The sequence below is a fragment of the Musca domestica genome, unplaced genomic scaffold (assembly GCF_030504385.1).
Source record: "Musca domestica strain aabys unplaced genomic scaffold, Musca_domestica.polishedcontigs.V.1.1 91, whole genome shotgun sequence".
Classification (NCBI taxonomy): domain Eukaryota; kingdom Metazoa; phylum Arthropoda; class Insecta; order Diptera; family Muscidae; genus Musca; species Musca domestica.
Window position 1 is genome coordinate 2,373,740 of NW_026712439.1, and position 21,788 is coordinate 2,395,527.

The following is a 21,788-nucleotide window of genomic DNA, read 5'->3' on the forward strand; positions in this document are numbered from 1 at the left end:
ACTCTAGAAATAACCTGTATTGCACCAATCAAGGTGACCAAGTGCTAAACGAAAGCTCATCCAATCCAGAAACGCAGCAGGATGAACCCCCGGCAAAGAAGAGTAACCAGAATATTACATCATTGCAATGTGAAGAATATCGCCTTACTGCAACTGTCTTAATAGAGGGGAAAGCTATTAAAGCAACTGTCGACACTGGTGCCACTAGCTGTTTTATAAAAAGAGAATTTGCGAAAAAAATCAAGAAAAGGTTTACTTATTCACGGCATGAGGCAAATGTTATCCTCGCAGACGGCACCACGGTGAACATCACAAGATCAACAGTGTTACCTGTTACATTTGGAAACCAAAGCTCAGATGTTACATTTCTCATCATGCCGCAATTCAAGGAAAACATCATATTGGGATTGGAATTTCTAAAACAGTTCCACACGACCATTCACTGCGCCGGTATAAGTGTCAAATTAAGTAAGCCAACCACATCAACGGAGCATTGTACCGTGGCTATAGGAGAGGAAACCCCATCAAAAGAGGTAATAGATACAATGACAGCTACGAATAGTGTATCCCCCAGAGCTAAATTCTTAAACGATGAATTGAGTAAAACGCAATGTGAGATCGTTGAAAATTTTCTGGCACAGGAACTCCCTAAGTTCCAACAATTAAATGGCCTATCGTCAATAGCTGAACATAAGATTGTAATGACCGACGATCGACCCATTAAATTAAGATATGCTCCGCGAAATCCTGCAATGCAAGCCGTGATTAATGCCGAAGTGAGAAAGCTCGAAGAACGAGGATGTATAGAGCCGTCTACAAGCCCATACTGTTTCCCCATCACATTAGTCAGAAAGAAAAATGGGAATTGGAGAACTTGTATGGATTTTCGCCAATTGAATAAACGTTCTGTTCCAGATGCCTACCCTTTACCCCGCATCGACACAATACTGAATCGACTACGGGATGCCAAATACGTGAGTAGCCTGGACCTTAAAGACGGATATTGGCAAATACCTATGGCGAAGGAGAGCAGAAAATACACGGCCTTTGCGGTAGCTGGTAAAGGTCTATATCAGTGGAAAGTGATGCCTTTCGGTTTGCATTCAGCACCGGCAACCTTCCAACGGGCATTAGATAGTGTGATTGGGCCTGAAATGGACCCCCACGCTTTTGCATACCTTGACGATATCATCGTCATTGGAAAAACGTTTGAGGAACACTTGCGGAACTTGAGAGAAGTGTTCAGAAGATTGCGATCAGCTAACCTGAGAATAAACATTGAGAAATGCGAATTTTTCAGAAAAGAAACGAAGTATTTAGGCCATGTTGTGAGTAGCGAGGGAATAAAGACGGATCCAGATAAAGTTGCCGCAATAGTGGAAATGAAACCTCCAACATCGGTAAAGGAGGTACGAAGATTTCTTGGAGTAGCATCTTGGTACCGAAGATTTGTCCCACAGTTTGCAACAATTTCACAACCATTGACTAGTCTTCTTAAAAAGGGAAAACATTGGAAATGGGGTCCCGAACAACAAGAAGCATTCTCAGACCTAAAAGCAAAGTTAACTGAAGCTCCCGTTCTGGCTTGTCCGGATTTCACAAAGACGTTCATATTGCAAACTGATGCCAGCAACTATGGCCTTGGAGCAGTTCTAACACAGGAGTTAGATAACGTGGAACGTGTCATAGCCTACGCCAGCAGACATTTAAAACAGGCTGAAAAGAACTACTCAGCGACTGAAAAGGAATGTCTAGCCATACTGTGGGGCATTAGACACATGAGACCCTATTTAGAGGGTTACCAGTTTATAGTTATTACCGATCATTTGGCCCTAAAATGGTTAAATTCTATTGAAAGCCCTACAGGTCGACTCGCACGTTGGGCTCTCGAGCTACAGCAATATAATTTTTTGATCAGATACCGTAGAGGAAAACAGAACGTTGTGGCAGATGCGCTTTCGAGAACACCTTTGGAAACGTTAGACCTAGCCACAGTAAAATATGACACCAGTCCGTGCCCATGGCTAGAAAAGTTGAAGGAAACCATAACCAAGAATCCGAAGAAGTATCCAGACTATACAATCATTGAGGGAAATGTTTATCGACATTTTCCCAAGCAAATAAACGATGAAGATTGCACACCATGGAAGCTGTGTGTGCCCACCGGATCAAGGATTCAGGTCCTTAGAGAAAATCATGACAGTGTCACCGGAGGTCATTTGGGAGTGCGAAAGACTAGCAACAAGGTGGCGAACCGATATTTTTGGCCTGGTATGTTCCAGGACATCAAACGTTATGTCCAGCAGTGCGAATGTTGCCAAAAATATAAAGTCAGCCAACAGAAACCAGCAGGGGAAATGTTGATAAGAATCCCGGAGGAACCATGGGCCACTATTTGTGCGGACTTCGTAGGACCCCTACCGCGATCTAAGCACGGTAACTCAATGCTACTCGTTATTATGGATAGATTCTCAAAATGGACGGAGTTGGTTCCATTGCGGAAGGCTACGACAGAGGGATTAATAAAGGCATGCAGAGAAAGAATTATTTCTAGATATGGGGTTCCAAAAATATTGATAACCGATAACGGAACCCAATTCACTAGCAACCAATTCGAAAAATTCCTAGCAGAAATGGGTATAAAGCATCAACTTACGGCTCCTTACACCCCGCAAGAGAACCCTACTGAAAGGACAAATCGGACAGTGAAAACAATGATAGCACAAGTTTCGAAACAACATAATACATGGGACGATATGCTGCCCGAAATAATGTTAGCCATAAACACTAGTGCATCAGAATCCACTGGATATTCGCCGGCATACCTGACACAAGGAAGAGAACCGCGGCTGCCCCAGGCATTATATGATCAGCTCACAACAGGAACTGGTGCTAGAATAGTCTTACCAGAAGACCGTGCCCAGGAGTTGAAAGAAATATTTAAGATAGTGCGTCGAAACTTGGCAAAAGCATCTCAAAACCAGCGGAGACAGTACAACCTTAGACGACGAGTTTGGAAACCAAAGATTGGGGAGCAAGTTCTAGTTCGTCTACATCCTCAGTCGAAGGCCGTCGAAAATTTCGCCGCCAAACTAGCGCCCAAATACGGAGGGCCGTTTGTCGTACAAAAATTCCAATCTCCAGTAATCGTTGTAGTCCGAGGAAAAGACAACATCACCCGCGTCGCGCACTTAAGTGAAATTAAGCCTTTTTATGAAGAACAAAATTAAATTGTAGACATAGAAGTAGAATGTTGATTGTAGTTCCACTTACGTTTATGTGATGCCATTTCATTATAATTTCTTATTTTATTTTTAGACATTAAATTGACAATACCCAAACTAATCAGTGTCCTAATATAAGCCCATACTTCAAAGACCATCGCAATTCTCAAAATTTCAACATCACGATGGAGCAAGATAGCCCCAACACGAAAAAATTCAAACGGGCGAAGGAGGTTCCTATTTCATCCTCACATGCTTTCGCACATTTAGAAGAAGACTCCAGGTCGACCGCAAGTAGTTTTGTGACAGTTTCCGAAGATCCTAGTTTGGAGTGGTGGACCCAATGGCAGACGCTGGTTGGAGTTCCTCCATCATCACCGCTATATAACATAACCGAACAAGCAAATCTGTTGCATAGTGATGACGTACAAATTCCATCGCAATCCAATGCTGCCGTCATATCGGACGATCACAGGTCCCCCAACGTGAAGGAAGATAAATCATTACCAGGAACGCCGGGACACGTTGTCGAACTGTCATCACCATCGATATCTTCCCGATCGTCATCCTCATCCTCATCAGCCTCGTCGTCTTCATCATCATCCACAAGCCAAACGATGACACCTCATCAGCCAACAGTGTGTAGCAGTCAACCTTCCATCGATGAAGTGTTTATACCCAGTAAGGAGAATAATAGCACACCAAGTACAATCAAATTGCCAGTCACTGAAATCCCAACTGAGTCAACGCCATCGTCCTCGACAGACAATCCCGTGAACAATAACACATTTCTCGAACTGCCAAATTATCCCGAAAACCTACAAAGCCGTATCGAGAAGTTTAAAAACAATTGGAAAAAGGGACACAAACTGAAGCGAATTGTTAAACAAGATGGCAAGCAGTACCGCATAATAATATCAGCAGACGGGGTAGTGAAGGTATCTCTCCGAACTTCTGCAATTGGTCTCTAACATACCTTCCTATTCGACCGAGATATAGTCGAACCAAAGTGCCCATGTCGGAGAAATAAAAGGTTACATAACACCCTAGGGCTTCCTGGCTATTGAAACCCAATAGCAATAGAGAAAGCAAATCAAGGAATCAAAAATCAGAGGGAGGAAGAGATGCCATGTAACGCCCAAAAGTCATGCTTTCGTTTTTGGGGTACATTATTATTGTCCCCTAGTAGAAAGAAGTATACTTAAAATACAACATTGGAACCCCTGGTGGCAAATGGCGGAACTACGCAAAACTGTCAGATTGGGATCAGCTGCTGTCATGAGAAAACAACAATCGTTGTCCAGCCAAAAAGGTATAAAAGGAGACGCATTTCACCCAATCGGGATCAGTCTTCTGTTGATGGCTGGTAAGTCAAGTGTGATTGGGAGGAAGAAAAGGCGCGCAACCTCGGTTGAATTGAGTCTTAGTAAGCCAAACAATAAGCCTTGACTATTTGTGGTGACTGGACTGGACTGAACGCAGGGTCAAGTGAGGGTTGTAGCAATACTCCCTATTCTTCGGGCTGCGTTGACGGCGACTGAACGCAGGGTCAAGTGAGGGCTGTAGCAATACTCCCTATTCTTCGGGCTGCGTTGACGGCGACTGAACGCAGGGTCAAGTGAGGGTTGTAGCAATACTCCCTATTCTTCGGGCTGCGTTGACGGCGACTGAACGCAGGGTCAAGTGAGGGCTGTAGCAATACTCCCTATTCTTCGGGCTGCGTTGACGGCGACTGAACGCAGGGTCAAGTGAGGGTTGTAGCAATACTCCCTATTCTTCGGGCTGCGTTGACGGCGACTGAACGCAGGGTCAAGTGAGGGCTGTAGCAATACTCCCTATTCTTCGGGCTGCGTTGACGGCGACTGAACGCAGGGTCAAGTGAGGGTTGTAGCAATACTCCCTATTCTTCGGGCTGCGTTGACGGCGACTGAACGCAGGGTCAAGTGAGGGCTGTAGCAATACTCCCTATTCTTCGGGCTGCGTTGACGGCGACTGAACGCAGGGTCAAGTGAGGGTTGTAGCAATACTCCCTATTCTTCGGGCTGCGTTGACGGCGACTGAACGCAGGGTCAAGTGAGGGTTGTAGCAATACTCCCTATTCTTCGGGCTGCGTTGACGGCGACTGACGTACTCATCGGGCTGCTGCTGTGCCAAAGCTGCCGCCACCCGATTCGTCGTGCGAGTATTCATCGGGCCGCCGCTGTGCCAAGCTGCCACCACTACTACTCGCCGCTGACGTATTCATCGGGCCGCCGCTGTGCCAAAGCCGCCGCCATCCTATTCGCCGCTCGCCTATTCATCGGGCCGCCGCTGTGCCAAAGCCGCCGCCACCCTATTCGTCGCTCGCCTATTCATCGGGCCGCCGCTGTGCCAAGCTGCCGCCACTACTACTCGCCGCTGACGTATTCATCGGGCCGCCGCTGTGCCACAGCCGCCGCCACCCTATTCGTCGCTCGCCTATTCATCGGGCCGCCGCTGTGCCAAAGCCGCCGCCACCCTATTCGTCGCTCGCCTATTCATCGGGCCGCCGCTGTGCCAAAGCCGCCGCCACCCTATTCGTCGCTCGCCTATTCATCGGGCCGCCGCTGTGCCAAGCTGCCGCCACTACTACTCGCCGCTGACGTATTCATCGGGCCGCCGCTGTGCCAAAGCCGCCGCCACCCTATTCGTCGCTCGCCTATTCATCGGGCCGCCGCTGTGCCAAGCTGCCGCCACTCTATTCGTCGCTCGCCTATTCATCGGGCCGCCGCTGTGCCAAGCTGCCACCACTGCTACCCGTTTATTAACATGTCGACTGAACTTTGTGATTTAGTGTTCTTCGTAAAAAGTTCTGAACGTGATTTTATTGTGTTTAGTGTAGTGTTTAGTGTTATTTAAGGAAATAAATTTATAACGTTTTAAGAAAATATTTTTGCTTCGCTCTCTCTCTCTCTTTATGTCCTAACAAATAAATTTTTGTGACGACTCTGGCCCCCGCTGAACCTACCCCAGCTTCAAAGTGAAAACACGTCGTCACAATGTAAACCTTATTGCACATGAATTAATATATAACATAATTCCTTTGAGCTTTATTTAGTTGATACACATGCATGTATATCAAGGTTAGATACTTTGCCCCTCAACTTCCTTGCTCCATCAATCACGGATGCTGATTGGCGCACAGGCATCCCCTCTACAAATCCCCTGGGGCATTGGTTGTTGTCGGTAACCTCACCTTGTTACACATGCTCTCGTTGGAAGTAGTTGTAGTTGTATTAGTAGACAGACATGGGATCCTCTGCGATCACCTAGAACCTCTGCGTTCAATTGTCTTTAGTCTTTGAAGCGAAATCCATCACGGCCACTGTCGCCAACACAATCCATATTGAAAAGAGGTAAACGTAAAGAGGTAAATATATAAAAAATAAATCACAAGTATTTATTAACATAGCTAAATCAATAATAAATACAGTGCTTTTTAAATGCGCCTTTTTGCTTTCAAATATTTGACACCCCTGCTGTTAAACATTACCCGCAGATGCTTTAAATCTTCCTCAAAAGTTCACCCAAAATCGAGGTACGCAAAAGGCATGTGGATCCATTTCTGGCCCAATGACGCTGTCCAACGCTCTTTAGAAAGTGGGGATAACCGTCTCGGAGGCGGTTCATCGTGGCAGTGGGTACGCATCTGGCACGGATCGCTTGTTTTAATGCCGGAAATCCATACAGGTTCTCCAATTGTTCTTTTTTACCAACGTGATAGAGAAACTATATGGGCTCTTGGAAGGTTGAATACAACCTCGAGAATTTAGCTTGCCTACTTTGGTATAGATAACCGCTTGCGTAGGCGGAATCGTTACGCTTATTCGGCTAAAACTCTTTGATAATCTTTTGTTGTTGCTTCGTCAACTCGTTTGTGAACATTCTCTTACCTCAACTTAGGTATCTTCGATATGGACAGCTATCATTTTACAAGGTTCCGTTTGGCTTGTGGGCTTGCATAAAATTACACTCCAGCTTGCGCAATGAATTCTGTTGCGAAATAGTTTTAAGAACTTCAGTCCCAATATAAAATTGCGGCATTATGTGGAACTGGCAATCAGAACTTTGGTTTCGAAAAGTGACATGTAATTCAACAGATTTTGCGATTGTAACAGCTGTTCCATCTTTCAAGATGACATTTGCTTGTTCTCCCTTATAAATATGATTTTCTTTTAAGTCTTCTGCAAACTGTGACCCGTGTCGACGCTTGCAGATACTAGCCTCCCCTCCATTGGTAGTTCGATTGGGTATTTCTAAAGATCCTTTCTAATTTTTGTTCCTTAGTCACGTCGGTATGTTGCATTATATGCTAAAACAGTATGGCTTGTGTTTCAATTGTTTGTCAAGAGGTCATTCTGTTAGTAATTGTCCCAGTGCACATAGCTGCTATGCATGCCATGAAAAACATCATACGCTTATGCATAAACCCAATCGATCGGCACCTACAAATAGCTCCTCCTCAAATGTGACGCCCACAGTCCGAGTCCCAAGAACTGCTTCCAATTCTAATTTAGATAATGTTGCCTCTACATCCACTGGTGCCAATCCGACTGTAGTAAACCGTCAAGTGTTTCACACATCACATAACTCGCGAGTCCTTCTCAGTACCGCCATGGTAAATATTGTTCACGAGAGAAACTCTTATCCAGTTCGAGCCCTTATTGACCCTGCGTCTGATTCTAGTTTTATAACTGAGCATCTTCAAAATAGATTGAAGTTATCGTCTCGATCCACTCTGGCAACCATTTCTGGTGTAAATGGTTCGTCCTCCGTTACCTCTAGGAAAAACTGTCGGAAATCTATAAGCTCTTGCTTAAATGCTTCAATTTTGTTGAAAAAAGATGCATTTGTGCTCCCCAAGATTTCTAGCCACCTTCCATCGTTTTCGGTTGACCCTACTTTAGTTCATTTTCTGCCAAATCTCCGGTTGGCTGATCCAAACATTTTTGACTGTCGTTCCGTAGATATGTTGTTGGGTGCAGACTTTTATCCGCAAATATTGTTGCCGGGGGTACAACAAAATATATTAGGCTCTCTATTGGCGCAAAATACCGTCTTTGGTTGGATCCTCTCGGTTCTAATTCCCTCCTCACCCTTGCAGGTCTTTACGACCACTTTGAGCTTCAGTGACAAAGACAGCCTTAATAAAACCATTCTGCGGTTTTGGGAACTTGAGGAGGTCTCCAAACGCAAATTACTTTCGTCATCAGACAAATTCTGCGAGAACAATTTCCGGTCCACAACTACGAGAAACTCGAAGTGTCTTTACGTTGTCCCACTTCCAATACGTTCTGAATTTCCTCACAGCCTGAAAATTGGTGATTCGCTCAGAATGTTATAAGTCCATTTTTATGGAATGAAAATTCGCTTCAACGCAAACTTTCTTATAGATGCCCCCCTTCCTGCTCTGCCAGAACCCCTTATTGAAGAATCGCCATTGAGTTTATTCAATCGGTATAGAAAACGTAAGGCATTGACACATCAGTTTTCCATTAGGTTTAAAGAAAGAGTTTGTTTAGTTAGTTGAGACGCATCCTGGTAATGATAGTAAGGTTCGCGTTGTAGACGTCCAAACTGCTCAGGGTATTGTTAGGCGACCAGTCGTCAACTCAGTCGTGTTACATAATTAAGTCTGTTGTTTGCGAAATATACCTGGTTTGGTTGGGTACTTTCGGCCCCGTCAATTTGTAATTGCCGCGGTATAGATATCTAATTATATGAAATAAAATGATTTGAATAAAATGCTCACAAATAAACTGATCTTACGTCCTAACCTATAACATGTAAACCTTATTGCACATGAATTAATATATAACATAATTCCTTTGAGCTTTATTTAGTTGATACACATGCATGTATATCAAGGTTAGATACTTTGCCCCTCAACTTCCTTGCTCCATCAATCACGGATGCTGATTGGCGCACAGGCATCCCCTCTACAAATCCCCTGGGGCATTGGTTGTTGTCGGTAACCTCACCTTGTTACACATGCTCTCATTGGAAGTAGTTGTAGTTGTATTAGTAGACAGACATGGGATCCTCTGCGATCACCTAGAACCTCTGCGTTCACTTGTCTTTAGTCTTTGAAGCGAAATCCATCACGGCCACTGTCGCCAACACAATCCATATTGAAAAGAGGTAAACGTAAATAGGTAAATATATAAAAAATAAATTACAAATATTTATTAACATAGCCAAATCAATAATAAATATAGTGCTTTTTAAATGCGCCTTTTTGCTTTCAAATATTAGACACCCCTGCTGTTAAACATTACCCGCAGATGCTTTAAATCTTCCTCAAAAGTTCACCCAAAATCGAGGTACGCAAAAGGCATGTGGATCCATTTCTGGCCCAATGACGCTGTCCAACGCTCTTTAGAAAGTGGGGATAACCGTCTCGGAAGCGGTTCATCGTGGCAGTGGGTACGCATCTGGCACGGATCGCTTGTTTTAATGCCGGAAATCCATACAGGTTCTCCAATTGTTCTTTTTTACCAACGTGATAGAGAAACTATATGGGCTCTTGGAAGGTTGAATACAACCTCGAGAATTTAGCTTGCCTACTTTGGTATAGATAACCGCTTGCGTAGGCGGAATCGTTACGCTTATTCGGCTAAAACTCTTTGATAATCTTTTGTTGTTGCTTCGTCAACTCGTTTGTGAACATTCTCTTACCTCAACTTAGGTATCTTCGATATGGACAGCTATCATTTTACAAGGTTCCGTTTGGCTTGTGGGCTTGCATAAAATTACACTCCAGCTTGCGCAATGAATTCTGTTGCGAAATAGTTTTAAGAACTTCAGTCCCAATATAAAATTGCGGCATTATGTGGAACTGGCAATCAGAACTTTGGTTTCGAAAAGTGACATGTAATTCAACAGATTTTGCGATTGTAACAGCTGTTCCATCTTTCAAGATGACATTTGCTTGTTCTCCCTTATAAATATGATTTTCTTTTAAGTCTTCTGCAAACTGTGACCCGTGTCGAAGCTTGCAGATACTAGCCTCCCCTCCATTGATAGTTCGATTGGGTATTTCTAAAGATCCTTTCTAATTTTTGTTCCTTAGTCACGTCGGTATGTTGCATTATATGCTAAAACAGTATGGCTTGTGTTTCAATTGTTTGTCAAGAGGTCATTCTGTTAGTAATTGTCCCAGTGCACATAGCTGCTATGCATGCCATGAAAAACATCATACGCTTATGCATAAACCCAATCGATCGGCACCTACAAATAGCTCCTCCTCAAATGTGACGCCCACAGTCCGAGTCCCAAGAACTGCTTCCAATTCTAATTTAGATAATGTTGCCTCTACATCCACTGGTGCCAATCCGACTGTAGTAAACCGTCAAGTGTTTCACACATCACATAACTCGCGAGTCCTTCTCAGTACCGCCATGGTAAATATTGTTCACGAGAGAAACTCTTATCCAGTTCGAGCCCTTATTGACCCTGCGTCTGATTCTAGTTTTATAACTGAGCATCTTCAAAATAGATTGAAGTTATCGTCTCGATCCACTCTTGCAACCATTTCTGGTGTAAATGGTTCGTCCTCCGTTACCTCTAGGAAAAACTGTCGGATTTCTATAAGCTCTCGCTTAAGTGCTTCAATTTTGTTGAAAAAAGATGCATTTGTGCTCCCCAAGATTTCTAGCCACCTTCCATCGTTTTCGGTTGACCCTACTTTAGTTCATTTTCTGCCAAATCTCCGGTTGGCTGATCCAAACATTTTTGACTGTCGTTCCGTAGATATGTTGTTGGGTGCAGACTTTTATCCGCAAATATTGTTGCCGGGGGTACAACAAAATATATTAGGCTCTCTATTGGCGCAAAATACCGTCTTTGGTTGGATCCTCTCGGTTCTAATTCCCTCCTCACCCTTGCAGGTCTTTACGACCACTTTGAGCTTCAGTGAGAAAGACAGCCTTAATAAAACCATTCTGCGGTTTTGGGAACTTGAGGAGGTCCCAAACGCAAATTACTTTCGTCATCAGACAAGTTCTGCGAGAACAATTTCCGGTCCACAACTACGAGAAACTCGACGTGTCTTTACGTTGTCCCACTTCCAATACGTTCTGAATTTCCTCACAGCCTGAAAATTGGTGATTCGCTCAGAATGTTATAAGTCCATTTTTATGGAATGAAAATTCGCTTCAACGCAAACTTTCTTATAGATGCCCCCCTTCCTGCTCTGCCAGAACCCCTTATTGAAGAATCGCCATTGAGTTTATTCAATCGGTATAGAAAACGTAAGGCATTGACACATCAGTTTTCCATTAGGTTTAAAGAAAGAGTTTGTTTAGTTAGTTGAGACGCATCCTGGTAATGATAGTAAGGTTCGCGTTGTAGACGTCCAAACTGCTCAGGGTATTGTTAGGCGACCAGTCGTCAACTCAGTCGTGTTACATAATTAAGTCTGTTGTTTGCGAAATATACCTGGTTTGGTTGGGTACTTTCGGCCCCGTCAATTTGTAATTGCCGCGGTATAGATATCTAATTATATGAAATAAAATGATTTGAATAAAATGCTCACAAATAAACTGATCTTACGTCCTAACCTATAACATGTAAACCTTATTGCACATGAATTAATATATAACATAATTCCTTTGAGCTTTATTTAGTTGATACACATGCATGTATATCAAGGTTAGATACTTTGCCCCTCAACTTCTTTGCTCCATCAATCACGGATGCTGATTGGCGCACAGGCATCCCCTCTACAAATCCCCTGGCGGAGACCGTAGTGAGCGGATCATCGCTGGGCATTGGTTGTTGTCGGTAACCTCACCTTGTTACACATGCTCTCATTGGAAGTAGTTGTAGTTGTATTAGTAGACAGACATGGGATCCTCTGCGATCACCTAGAACCTCTGCGTTCACTTGTCTTTAGTCTTTGAAGCGAAATCCATCACGGCCACTGTCGCCAACACAATCCATATTGAAAAGAGGTAAACGTAAAGAGGTAAATATATAAAAAATAAATTACAAATATTTATTAACATAGCCAAATCAATAATAAATATAGTGCTTTTTAAATGCGCCTTTTTGCTTTCAAATATTTGACACCCCTGCTGTTAAACATTACCCGCAGATGCTTTAAATCTTCCTCAAAAGTTCACCCAATAACGATTATATCATCGAGGTGCGTAAAAGGCATGTGGATCCATTTCTGGCCCAATGACGCTGTCCAACACTCTTTAGAAAGTGGGGATAACCCTCTCGGAGGCGGTTCATCGTGGCAGTGGGTACGCATCTGGCACGGATCGCTTGTTTTAATGCCGGAAATCCATACAGGTTCTCCAATTGTTCTTTTTTACCAACGTGATAGAGAAACTATATGGGCTCTTGGAAGGTTGAATACAACCTCGAGAATTTAGCTTGCCTACTTTGGTATAGATAACCGCTTGCGTAGGCGGAATCGTTACGCTTATTCGGCTAAAACTCTTTGATAATCTTTTGTTGTTGCTTCGTCAACTCGTTTGTGAACATTCTCTTACCTCAACTTAGGTATCTTCGATATGGACAGCTATCATTTTACAAGGTTCCGTTTGGCTTGTGGGCTTGCATAAAATTACACTCCAGCTTGCGCAATGAATTCTGTTGGGAAATAGTTTTAAGAACCTCAGTCCCAATAAAAAATTGCGGCATTATGTGGAACTGGCAATCAGAACTTTGGTTTCGAAAAGTGACATGTAATTCAACAGATTTCGCGATTGTAACAGCTGTTCCATCTTTCAAGATGACATTTGATTGTTCTCGCTTATAAATATGATTTTCTTTTAAGTCTTCTGCAAACTGTGACCCGTGTCGACGCTTGCAGATACTAGCCTCCCCTCTATTGTTCTCCACATTTAAATGCGGTACAATTTGGCGGTCCTCTCTTTGAATATAGTGCACTTTTATGTGGTTCTTTGGAATTACAGTTCCTATTTTGTGGATGATCGTTACGATGTGATTCGATGTTGGGTAAAATTTTGTTGATGGCGAGACGGCTCTTGCCTCCCAGGGTTTGGAATATTTTCGACGAATAACCATTGGTAGTTCGATTGGGTATTTCTAAAGATCCTTTCTAATTTTTGTTCCTTAGTCACGTCGGAATGTTGCATTATATGCTCGATCGCTAACAGATATTCCTTAAATGGTTCTCTGTGCCGCTGGGTGCGTTTTCTTTATTCGTCATCCAGTTTCTCGAAGTACCTCGGTGGCAAGAAAAACTTAAAGAAATCTCGTTTGATTTCACTCCATCTCTTCCAGTGACCATTAATATTTCGCAATCAGACTAGTGCTTTATCCGGAAGTAGGTCTGGATTACATTTAGATAGCTTATCATCATTCCACAATACCTATTGTGTCTATTCCATCACGAAATCGAATATTTAATTTGTATATTTGATGTAGGAGGGGCAATTCAGGTGCCTTATTGTTGTCGACTTGGGTCTGACATATATTTGAAGGTGCATCTCCTTTATCGATTTGGGTTCAGTTACATTTTCTTCGCTTAGTCTCTTGGTCACGATGGCAGTTTCCTCTTCGTTTGTAGTACAAATATTCTGCGTCTCTATTGGAACCACACGGCGTTAGGCTAAAAACTCGTAGCATGTTTGATGATGGTATTTTCATCGGGGATTTGTACGGAGTCGAACACTCGTGCTTGTATTCTAGGAATCTTGATAAGCCCGGTTCTTCGTGATCGGATCTCGTCCACTTTACCAGCAGAATCCTGGCTGAATTCTGTAGTTCACCGGAGTAGTTTAAAATTAAGTATTTAGAGTTCGTAATGAAAACCACAGTCTGTCACAGAACATTGTCTTTGCAGGTCCAGGTCTTCGTATAGGCCCTATATAGCAGTACCTCCCAATATTCGACTCCAATATATGTCTATATTCAGAATTTTTAAGATTTTAACAGAATTTTTAACGGATTATTTTTTGAACATTTCCAAGTTCATTCCAAATATTGAAGGGTATTCAAAGTTCGGCCCGGACGAAATTACTGCTTTTTAACTTGTTATGTTATTTAATTGTTTACATTTATTTCCTATGAATATTTATGGATCCAAATACAAATTCATAAATAGTTTTTTGCTAGGAAATTTCCAACAATTTCAATGCTTAAATTTCAAATTTAATTAGATATTTTTTATTCTGTGATTTAAACATATAAATAATAAATCACAAATATTTATTAAATTAGCTACATCAATAATAAATGCAGTGCTTTTTAAATGTGCCTTTTTGCTTTCAAATAGTTGACACCCCTGTTGTTAAACATTTTCCGCAGATGCTTTAAATCTTCCTCAAAAGTTCACCCAATAACGATAATATCATCGAGGTACGCAAAAGGCATGTGGATCCATTTCTGGCCCAATGACGCTAACCAACGCTCTTTAGAAAGTGGGGATAACCGTCTCGGAGGCGGTTCAAGATTGAGTCCACCCGTGGCATGGGTACGCATCTTTTTTACCAACGTGATAGGGAAACTGTATGGGCTCTTGGAAGGTTGAATACAACCCCGAGAATTTAGCTTGCCTACTTCGGTATAGATAACCGCTTGCGTAGGCGGAATCGTTACGCTTATTCGGCTAAAAACTCATTGATAATCTTTTGTTGTTGCTTCGTCAACTCGTTTGTGAACACTTTCAGTTTAGATATGATGTTTTCTACAGGTACTACTGGTAATAAAACATTTGATCCTTCAACGCCGGATTAAAGTGCACTTTTTTAAATAACTAAAAACGAAAAAAAAAATACATATACATGTACATACATTAGTGCGTGACAAACAAAAAGTTCATCGAACATATAAAAATGAAGTAGTTAAAAAGATTTACAACAAAAAACAAAGAACCGTGAGTACATATGTTACATATGTATCAGAAGTACAAGATCGAAAGAAAGAAAATAGAAATAAATAGAACCGCTTAGTGAAAAAACAAGTAAAAAAGCAGTAAGTTCGGCCGGGCCGAACTTTGAATACCCTCCACCATTTGGAACGAATTAGAAAATTTTCAAAAAATAAAATCCAATAAAAATTATTTTAAAATCTTTAAAATATCTAATATAGGAAGGTGCCGATATATGGGGGGATATACGATATTGTGGACCTATAAAGACAAATCTATGTCTGCGTGTAAAGTACTCACAAGTAAGTACTCACCCATTGGAAAAAGTGGCTAAAATCATCAAAATACCGAATATAGGGGAGTACCGTTATATGGGGTATATACGATATTGTGGACCTATATAGACAATTCCGTTTCAGGGGTAAAGTGCTCACAAAGAACTCCGTGTGTGGATTTTCAGACAATACGATTGGAAAATGTGGCTAAAATCATCAAAATACCGAATATCTCGAGGTACCGTTATATGGGAGCTATACGTTATCGTTAACCTATATAGAGAATTCTCTGTCGGGGAGTAAAGTGCTCACAAAGAACCCCTTGTGTACAAAGAACCCCTTGTGACCATTCCGTTGAAAGATATGGCTAAAAACATCAAAATACCGAATATCGGGGGTACCGTTATATGAGGGCTATACGATATCGTGGATCTATATAGATAATTCTCTGCCGATGTATAAAGTACCCACAAGGAACTCGATAATTCTCTGCCGATTTATAAAGTACCCACAAGGAACTCCTTATGTGGATTTTCAGACAATTCCGTTGAAAAATGTGGGTAAAATCATCAAAATACCGAATATCGGGGGGTACCGTTATATGGGGGGGGGGTACCGTTTTTGAAGAGGTAAAATGCCCACAAGGGACTTCTTTTGTGGAATTTCAGACAATTCCATTGAAAAATGTGGCTAACATCAAAATACCGAATATCGGGGGTACCGTTATATGGGGGCTATACGATATTGTGGACCTATATAGATAATTCTCTACCGAGGTACAAAGTACCCACAAGGAACTCCTTATGTGGATTTTCAGACAATTCCGTTGAAAAATGTGGGTAAAATCATCAAAACACCGAATATCGGGGGGTACCGTTATATGGGGATATACGATATCGTGGACCTATATAGACAATTCTTTTTGAGGAGGTAAAATGCCCACAAGGGACTCCTTTTGTGGAATTTCAGACAATTCCATTGAAAAATGTGGCAAAAATCATCAAAATACCGAATACCGTGAGGGTAGCGTTATATGGGGGCTATACGATATTGTGGACCTATATAGATAATTCTCTGCCGAGGTATAAAGTATCCACAAGGAACTCCTTGTGTGGATTTTCCGACAATTCCGTTGAAAAATGTGGGTAAACTCATCAAAATACCGAATATCGGGGGGTACCGTTACATGGGGGATGTACGATATTTTGGACCTATATAGATAATTCTCTACCGAGATATAAAGTACCCACAAGGAACTCCTTGTGTGGATTTTCAGACAATTTCATTGAAAAATGTGGCTAACATCATCAAAATACCGAATATCGGGGGTACCGTTATATGGGGGCTATACGATATCGTGGACCGAACTTGACCTGCCTGCAGACAAAAGAGAGATCTGTGCAAAATTTTAGCTTCCTATCTTAATTCGTTTAGACTGTAGCGTGATTACAACAGACGGATAGACGGACAGACGGACGGAAAGGGCTATATCGTCTTTGAATTTTACGCTGATCAAGAATATATATACTTTGTTGGGTCTAAAATGATTATTTCGATGTCCATCTAGCGACGACCCTAATGATTTGTCACCCTTGTCTCTCGGTCATTTTCTAATAGGGACATCAATGCTTGCTCCAGCGGAGCTCGATGTTTCAGACACAGACATAAATTTAGGAAATAAGTGGAAACGACTCGAGTGATTTCTCAATATTTTTGTAACAGATGGAAGTTAGAATATTTGCATGAACTCCATCGAATAATGGAAATAACAAAAAGACAATGTTAAAGACGGAGATTTAGTAGTGATTAAGGATGACAGACTCGCTCCAAACGAGTGGAAGTTGGGTGGCGTTCAAAAATCTTATCAGGGCACGGATCAAAATTCTCGGGTAGTGGATATACGGGCTTCTGGTGGCAATATTAGCAGACCCATTACCAAAATTGTTAAACTATTCTCCGACTGACTAGCCGGATATTTCCTCCTAAAAGAACATAGTACTCGCTTCTTGTTTTTTACAGATATGTCTGCTTATCTACCGAATCAGGACTGGCGCATGGAAGACCGGAGCCGCAGCCCCAGTAACTCAGCCCGGAGCCCTAACCCCACAACCCAATCGAACAGCCCGCAGTCCCAACCAGCCAACGAGGAGCAGACGTGAGGCAAGGCCCAACAGACGCCTTTTAAACGAGAGACCCAGCAACTGGCAGTACTCCTTTGGACTATGCCAACAGGACCACAGCCTTTACTCGTGCCCGGTGTTCCGGTGACAGACCCCGTTTCAGAGGTATGAGACGGTGGAAAGACGTGGTTATTGTCGGAACTGTCTGGCAAGGAGCCATCTTGCCCCGATTGCCCTAGTTTGGACAGCTGCAGACGTTGCGACAGCAGGCACCATACGACCCTGCATCTGGATGAGGTGCCTCTGAATATTGAAGCAATAAACGCATCAGCCTTTGCATGGGATTTGGTATTGGTTCCCACCGTAATGATCAGGTTAATGGCCGAAGGGATGGAAGGGTTCGTGATGGTGCGGGCACTGATGAGCCAGTCGGCAACTATGACCACCATTTCATATGCGACATATAGGTGGTTTGGCCTGCAGCACCGCATATATAAGGGGCAACGCATAACCACATTCACTATACGACCCAAAAGAATTAGCAGCAGCTGGTATCTGCAAGTAAATGCGGTGGTGAGCGACAAACTTCCCAGGCGACTTTATTCGGAGGCTTTGTTGGAAGACCCCTCCCGGGGCTTCACTAATTACGCCATTGCCGACCCAGATCCTAGGGTGAACACGCCTATCGATGTGGAATTAGGGGCGGACACATACAACGCGATTCGCAAAAGTGGGTGTGTGGAGGTTGGATTAGGGGATGTACGGTCGGTTAACACACAACTGGGATATGTGTTCGCTGGACAGATCCGGAACATGCCTGCTGCCGAAAATTGTATGGAGCAAGCGGAATTGAAGATTTACACTTGTCACTCGGGGGCCCAGAAATGTTTACGAATGCGTAAACTTTTGATCTCCACTGGCAGTTGGAGTTAACGGCCACTGCGGCAAAATTTGAAATATATGTTGCACCAATACGCTGTCACCGGTAACTTTCAACTGACTTAAAGTAAATAAGAAACAAATTGATTTGCAAATGTGGTTGCTAAGCTAATGCAAATTAGGCATCGACACAGTTCGTCTTCGCGCCCGCGAAATTGCTCCCCAGTGACAAGTGAAAATTAAAGACAATAATAAGTGAAGATTTAAAATATCAAGCATAATAACAGAATATTTTCACACAACAAACATAACACACAAAAAAATCATCAAAATATTTATTCGACAAATATACAACACAAAGAACGTTCAACCATAAAAAAAACATTTACAAAAAAAGATATTAATTTTTACACAGAAAACCATACATAAAAACTACATGAATTTCAAAAAAAAAAAAAAAAAAAACATACATAAATTTATATGAATTTTCACACAAAAATACACTCATTATTATATTTAAACAACACATAAATATAATTTGAAATTGCCACATAAAAACCAACCCAATAAAAACCTTTGAAAAATTAAAACAAATCAATAAAGATTGTACTTAAATTGAATTTTAAATATAAAATAAACGCCTTGTTTATAGAAAAGGCATCCCACAGGTAAAATAATAAAACATTTCGTATGTTTTAATTGGTAAAACTTCTTATGAATTATGATATGACAAGAAATCACCAATTATTTTATTACACGCCATTAAAGGCAGACCAAACAATACCAGAAGCGGAGCTAAAAATAGAAATTCAATTACAAACAACAGCGGTATTGAATTGTGCATTGCACAATTGGAGCCAACATCATTAGAAAAACTTTTGAATAGTGAGGATTTCAACAAATTGATGAAAGCAAATGAAGAAGAACTAACGGAATTAAATAAAAACACATGAATTTTGATGGAGAGAACAAAGGAATTTAATTTTTTGTTCAGTCTCTGGATATTTAAACGTAAGTGCATATCTACAAAGCAAGATACAAAGCAAGATTGGAGGTGCAAAGATGTTTTTAAAAGGCTGGTGTCATTACAATGAGTTGTACTCTTCCGTGGTTAGACACAAATCGGTAAGTCATATTCAGTAGTACTGCAGCATAGGCATTTTGTAGTTTGGCTTTAAGATGGCATGTTTACACGGAATAATTGAGGAAAATATATTTTTGAAGCAGCCGTTGTTAGATAAAGATAATCGAGTATGTCGGTCTTAAACAGACCACTTACCAATGGAACAAGAGAGTTGTGTGTTTTCTTATTATATGGATGTAAGCAATCAACACCTGAATTATGTGTCTCTATATATGCTAATAGTGAAGAAACTGTATATTTAGCATTTAGGTTGATGACAGTTTAATTTGTGGTGATAATGAAGAAGTTATCGAGAGGATTAAATATATGGTCACTGTATAAAAATATTGACCAAAAGTACTCATCTTTGAACTTAACTTAATTGCAGACAAAAAACCACTCTGTGCAAAATTTTAGCTTCCTATCACATGCCGTTTGGACTCTAACGCGATGGCAACATGCACTTATGCAAAGTATAGTATATAACGTGCATATTTTTGTATGTATTTGTTTTATTGTTGTAGATACGGTACCATTTAGTTGTGAATTGATGTATTATATGAATAATCGATTATTATGAATTAAAGATAAAGTAAGATAGCTGTTTGTTGAAGAAATCACTGACCAGATTTATTTTTGAATTTAAAATTTAATTTGCAGCTTAACAAGTAATGTGGACAGTTTTCATCACCTGCTCTCCGAACACTAATTAATTTTTTTTTTCGCTTTTTTCATAGTAGGGTATGTAATGCTGTTAAGGTAGGAACTGTCTAGGTTTATTTGAAATAAGATCATGGTGTAGTTTGTTGCGTCACTTTTATAATTGCAACATTTTTGTGTAATTTTCTGTTTTTAACGGATTCGCACCACAGCTATAACCTTCCTTCTGTCTTGGTAGTTCGCAGAGGTAGCAAGCTAAATCTCGTCACCTTTTGACTACAATATCAATACATTTTCTATTTTTTATTCCTGTTTTTTCGGAACTCAATTTCGACGCGTAATATTTGATTCTGTCCAGCCGGATTCACCCTCTCGGACTAATATTTGGTCTTTTAGAGCAGCGATCAATATACTAGCCAACATTGAATACAGTCCTTTGCAATTGATGTTTTTTGGTTTGTTTTCCGTCTATGTTTCTGTTGAAGAAATAATCAACACCAAGCAATCTTCAACATTTGGTGTGGTGTGGATTTTTACTGTTGTTAGCCCGCAAAATCTAAATCTGGTTAAAGTCCAATTGTAGTAAACATCGAACAAAGCAAGTGAAAGAATAAAAATAGTAAATTTGGGGCATTCTATTTTCTATGAATGATTTCCCTTTTCCTTTTGTCACAGTTGTGCTGTGATATCATACTCGAATAATATAAATCCAACAAATATGACCATCAATTCTTTTAGTTAAAATTGCATTGTTCGATGTTAACAATCAGAGATAGGTAAATACGCATGATTATGTTGTTACATATTTATGCTTTACAGTTTGATCGTTGTTTATTGTTCAAGCATACACACACCATCTATCCATACGTACCGAAGCCGTCTTTTGGCCATCAGTAATAAACATAATTACGTTGATTAGTTCTTCAGTTTTGTTATGTGTGCGCTACGCCCTTTCGTAGGTCAATTGAGGTCAAGTAACACGTTTGGTACAAATTTTAATTTTTTGAAAGCATTTTCTGATCCATTATTTTTATTCTGTTGTAGAAAAATTAAATGTGTTCTCCAAAGTCTTCATGATTCCAAACTAAACATGAAATCAATTGAAAATGTTCCAAAGATTTACCAAAATTGATCATAAAATCCAAAATTTTTCCACCAAAAAAAAAGTCAAAATATTGAGAAAATATTTCGTTTTTGAAAGTTTGACCCATTATTTTTATTCCAAAACTGAGGTTAGTCAATTAAGAAAAGCATATATGAATTCTTCTCGTAGCAGCATTCTTTCACAAGCACAATCTCGCGATGATGGTTAAATAAACTTGCGTACTTCCACGCATACCTCTCGTTAAATTGTTATACAATCTATTTCTCCAATATCGTAATCCTTTGTTGTTAAGAGTTTTGTTGATGCTCCTCAAATAGATAGTGTTCTCAACCTCGCTTTGCATTTATGTGATATTGGCGTCTTTGATGGTATTTTTGAAACATCGCCCACGTTTGGACATAAACTTAGGGCGTTGTATACAAATAGTTGACGTTTGAGCTGTATCCGACGCCTTTGTTTTTAAGCTCGCAAAATGAGCCTAGAAGCTCGCGAAATCTATTTGAGATTATCGATCGATTATTATAAGTTTGTTTGCA

The 21,788-nt window shown here is 41.0% G+C and overlaps 1 protein-coding gene across 1 annotated transcript; it reads left to right on the forward strand.

The window, feature by feature from the left end:
• The first annotated feature begins 3,409 nt into the window (after positions 1 to 3,409).
• On the forward strand, positions 3,410 to 17,524 carry LOC131806988 (uncharacterized). Its single transcript, XM_059131975.1, has 2 exons — positions 3,410 to 4,052; positions 17,385 to 17,524. The coding sequence occupies exons 1-2, from the start codon at positions 3,410 to 3,412 to the stop codon at positions 17,522 to 17,524; spliced, it is 783 nt and encodes a 260-aa protein (XP_058987958.1).
• The last annotated feature ends 4,264 nt before the right edge of the window (positions 17,525 to 21,788 follow it).